At 39.8% G+C, this 5,056-nt stretch overlaps 1 protein-coding gene across 1 annotated transcript; it reads right to left on the bottom strand.

The window, feature by feature from the left end:
- Positions 1–637: 637 nt before the first annotated feature.
- Positions 638–2,402, bottom strand: LOC148308802 (uncharacterized). The gene has a single exon (XM_088261000.1). The coding sequence runs from the start codon at positions 2,400–2,402 to the stop codon at positions 942–944; it is 1,461 nt and encodes a 486-aa protein (XP_088117126.1). The 3' UTR covers positions 638–941.
- Positions 2,403–5,056: the final 2,654 nt, after the last annotated feature.

The raw sequence follows: 5,056 nt of genomic DNA, 5'->3' as shown, positions 1-5,056 counted from the left end.
AGAAATCACTTATACTTAAAATATTTGTGATTTTTAAACTCTACTATTTAATTAATATTACCATGGAATGGTCCCTGAAGCGAAAGAGTGATCCCCTTGCCTTCGTGTAAGCAATAATTAAGAAAACACTGCGTCATATTGACGCAGTACCCTATGCACCTTTGGGTCCGCACCCTCAATTGTTAAGTGTCAATTGTCTTCTATCTAATTGCGGATAAGGGTAAGAAAAAGATATTTATTTGACTCCCACCCCTGGGAATCGAACCCGGGACCTCCAGTACGGTAGCCATGCATGCTGACCAAATGGTAAATACACTACAATGATTAAAGAAAACACTTGTTTTTTACCACTCGAGTTTTATTAAAGACTACATGTTTCAGAAGTTAAACTTCCATCATTCAGGTCTGTATAATAACATTATATTATTCATTCTGTTATTATACAGACCTGAATGATGGAAGTTTAACTTCTGAAACATGCAGTCTATAATAAAACTCAAGTGGTAAAAAACAAGTGTTTTCTTTAATAATAATAAAACCCTTATCCGCACCCCAATGGTGCATAGGGCACTGCTTCATATAAACGCAGTGTTATCTTGATCGTTTATACATGAAGGAAAGGTGATCAGCCCTCCGCTTCAGGTACCAACCAGTCCAGGGTAATATTGAATAAATATTACAGTGAAAAAAATCACTAATATTTATTTGACCCCCCTGGGAATCGAACCCGGGACCTCCAGAACGGTAGCCGAGCGTGCTAACCATTACACTACGGAGGCGGACAAAATTTTAAAATCTTTAATCATTGTAACATGTCTTACCACAAAGTTAATGCCGAAACAATAAATAAAATAAGGTTAATACACTACATAGGCGGACAATGCATTCTCGTACATAAATATTACGTTATATACAGTTTGAAGTTTGATTAGTTTTATTAATTAATCACCAAGCTGTTCCCCTAATACTTCCACATCGCTCGAAGAATCCCTTCCTTCCTCGCTGAATCCCTCTTCGCTAGCCTTTGTCACCCTTTTGCCACTCTTCACATAATCTACAACTAGTTCCAATCCTATAAGGGCCCTCAGATTCTTCCTCCTTTTCCGTTTTGTCTCGGACGAATCGGAGTCGTTGGCGCCATCCAAATCTTCGGTCATTTCCTCTTCCGGCTTCTCCCCGGCATCGTCCTTTGCGTCTTGCTTCGAATGACTCGACAAATCACCGTAGATCCGTTTGAGGTTCTGCATCACGTAATGGGTGCTCGTTATGTTTTTGCCGCATATGTTTCTCTCGTGCACTTTAACATCGACGTCATCGTAATATTTCATGTTGAATTTGTTGTTGCCATTGTGGCACAGATTGATCGGGAATAGCTTCCCCTCGCGTGGTCTGGGCACTGAAAATGCTGACACGTGACGATTGGACTTAACGCTATCCTTAAAAGCCGAAGAATTATTGTTATCTGCTCCGAGATGACCTATTTGCGCGATGGGGTTTACTTCTGTAGAGAGAGATTCTTGATGTCCAGGATGGGGGTTCACGTTTAAACTAAGATTTTGGGCATCCTTTCCTCCGTGTTTTCTGTCATAGATATGCCCGGAGACTCTGAGGTCGATGAAAAAATTCAACGGGTCGATTCCGTACGGTGGTGGGTAGAGGGGAGGGTACCATAGAGGCGGAGGAGGTGGCGGCAGAGACAAGGCTGGAGCCGCGGGCCCCGTAGCGGCCAACATTGCTCCAGGATACTTTTCATCCTTCAGATGAAGAGTTCCTTCTGACGCTTTGGGGCTTTTTCTCATCTTAGCTTGACTGTCCAATTCGGGTGATGCTGGTTTCTCTTCCGATTCTGGCTTTTCCGAGAACTTGAAATTGGGCATGTGCCTCGAGAAATTGTTTTTGTTTATCGTTAGTTCTAATGGCTTTTCGTATAGTTGTTGGTTTTTGTTGATATCACTCGATGGGTCTGGATACTTTTCTTCGTACAGATGTTGTCTTTCTTCCTGAACGTTTCTAGTGTTCCATATGTCGGGTCTGTGCGTCCAGTCTTGCTTCGCTGGAGTTCCTTCTAGTGTCGGGGAGATTTTGCTTTGGTTCCAGGATCTTTTGCGGGAGCGTCTGTGTCCTGTGGGCTGTACGGCCGCCTGGTTCTGCCTGTTGGGGTCGTTGTTGTTCTTGGCGTGCACGAAGGACCTCAGCATCTCGCTGAAGAAGTAGGAGTGCGGTACCAGGGGCATGTTGTAGAGGTAGGGCGGGGTGGCCGCCAGGAGCCGGCTGACCAGCTCGGCGCTGCGCAGCTCCCCCGGCCTCTCAGCCCCCGACACCCCGCCTACTCCACCGAGTCCACCCCTCATCCCGCCAGCTCCCGGAACAGGACCGGCTCCAGCCCCGTTAGCTGCACTCATGACTCTGAAAATAAAAACTCATTATTAGTATAAGAAACTATTGTAGATTAACATGGTAATTGCATTTATTATTTGCCTTGTTTATAATACCCAAGGCTTATTAAGTGGATTTTTGTTTCTTCTAACTAAAAAATGTTTTATTTTAATATGTGTTGGAAACAGGTGTGATAATCCAGCGTGAGCTAATCAAGAACATCTCAGTATTTGCTCATTGCTGGGGGGAAACCACGTGAAACTCCTCAGGAGAAGCCGGACTGTTGACTGTCGTCAACAGGCCTTCCGTTCCAATAGAAGAGGGGCTGGGCATTTTGTGTCCTAGCTTGGTTTATGGTACCAATGTCCTACATGATACAAATTTTTAATTTAAGTAAAATATTTGTGCTTTTATTATTTACAAAAATACTTCAATTTTATACTATTTCTGTGAACCTCAGCGGCTCATCATTAGAAATAGCCACGGAACCACAACCCGACACTGTAGACACATCATATGATGAAACATAAGAATGATACAAATATGTATGTTCGCCTCCGTAATGGTCAGCACGCTCGTCTACCGTACTGGAGGTCCTGGGTTTGATTCCCAGGGGGGGGTCTAATAAATATAAGTGATTTTTTACTCGAATATTTATTTAATATTATTCTAGACTGGTACCTGAAGCTAAGGGCTGATCACCTTTCTTTCATGTGTTAATGATCAAGTTAACACTGCGTTTATATGAGACAGTGCCCTATGCACCATTGGATACGGATAAGGTTTTGAAGAAGAAGAAGAAAATATAAAAATAATAAGGTGCCTACATACAATATATTTACCAAGTTTACCTGATTTCTAATTCTGTATAATGCATAAAGAAACGTAGGTATTCAAGTACTAGCTGCAACGTATTTAAGTACCCTCGTGTAAATTCAAAATCGGAATTGATTTTCCGACACTCGCCGGTAGGTACCTAATAATCTTCGGCGCCATCTTTTATATTTTTAGCGAGCGGCAACATAATATCTGCGTAATCTGTAATCCTATCAGACGCGAGGCGCGAGTGCGTCAGTAGCGCCGAGTTTCGGAGGGATAGGTTTACGCGTACTTATGTACGGTATTATGACATTGTATAATAATACCTTTGCAAGGCGAGTGCCGCAAATGCGGAAATAGGCAAAGCGTTTTGCCAATTTCGCTCCATCCGAGCGACGAGCCCCAGTGGCGGGTGGCGCGGAGCGCGCCAAAGGCATTTTATTTTTTCGCATTTCCCGTCCGCCATTTTGGAAGCGCTTCGATGGTCCCGCTTTTTTGGGCAATTTTTCTTGTTCGATTTGTGAGCTCTTTAAAAGGCGGGACGGGAAAGCGGGCTCGATTACATCGTATTTATCTATTTATAGTGCACTGCGCGCCAGAGAAATGTAATCACTGTAGTACAGTACAGTATATGTAGGTTTAACTCCACATAACACATTAGGTTTGAGCTTTCAGTTTAAATTTAAAACTGCCATCATGGATGATATACAGTCCTTAGAATTTGTTTTATAATTAGCATACGTGTAAAAACTAAACTTATTCATCATAATAATAATAATAATATTCTTCGTCAAACCCTAATCTATTGGTAATATTGAATAAATATTAGAGTGACAAAATCAGTTTTATTTATTTGACCCACCCCCTGGAAATCAAACCCGGGACCTCCAGTAAGGTAGCCGAGCGTGCTGACCATTGCATTACGGAGGCAAATAAAAGACTTATTCATCATAATAATAAAATAATGACACAGTATAATATGTGAGTCGATGTGATACATAACATTTAAGTTAGCTTTGCGTTTTTAGTTTAAATTTAAAACACAACTTTTTTTGGGTGTCCAAATGTGGGTTTTCTCCACTTAGAAGTTATTTGTACATTTTGATATCTCAACATAGATGAAGAAGAATATGGAAGTCTGAGTATTTAATAAAATTATAATGTTAATTATAAGCTACATAAAATATGTTAAAAATCATGTTTTCAGGTGTTTCTCAGTATGTAAATAAATAATCCGGGATTTGGATCCTGCATACAAATAAAAGGGTCTCTGTTAAATAAAAGCTTTTCTCAATCTAACACAGATGGCTGTTGTGAATTCATATGTATTGTGTCATGAAATTGATCAATATATCTAAAAGTTGAGTAGTGTGGTTGTCAATTATGGGCAGATTGGTGAATGTTACAAATTGATCACTCAAACAAGCCGATGATAGGTCGGAAGCTCCGTAAATACCCAGACTTCCATATTTTTCTTTATTTAATTTATGTATTTTAACTTCACGTACAAAAAATGTACACTGACGGGCTTATTGCTAAGAACCAATATCTTCCAACCAATCAAAAATATGTAAATTCATTTAATTTAATACAGTAATTTGACTTTGTTCTTGCTGATAACAGCAATAAAAACAACGTTGTAACTAACAATAACAAAAATTAATTAAATTTCGAACTAGATATTTACTAAAGTAACTATGTTTTTTAATTTGATGTGAAATGGGGAAATTTATAAACTTGTTTAATATGAATTTTAATAAAGTAAAACACTGTTTAATTTTCCTTCATAGACGTAAGTAAGTTAAGTAGTAGCTGAGTGGTAGTGATTAATTAATTACAAATGTAAAAAGCTCTTGTTTTC

The sequence above is a fragment of the Brachycentrus maculatus genome, unplaced genomic scaffold (assembly GCF_059751285.1).
Source record: "Brachycentrus maculatus isolate JH-2025_06_01 unplaced genomic scaffold, ASM5975128v1 h1tg000147l, whole genome shotgun sequence".
In the NCBI taxonomy this organism is placed as follows: Eukaryota; Metazoa; Arthropoda; class Insecta; order Trichoptera; family Brachycentridae; genus Brachycentrus; species Brachycentrus maculatus.
The sequence above is the reverse complement of the archived record's forward strand: the minus strand, read 5'-3'. Positions and strand labels throughout refer to the sequence as shown.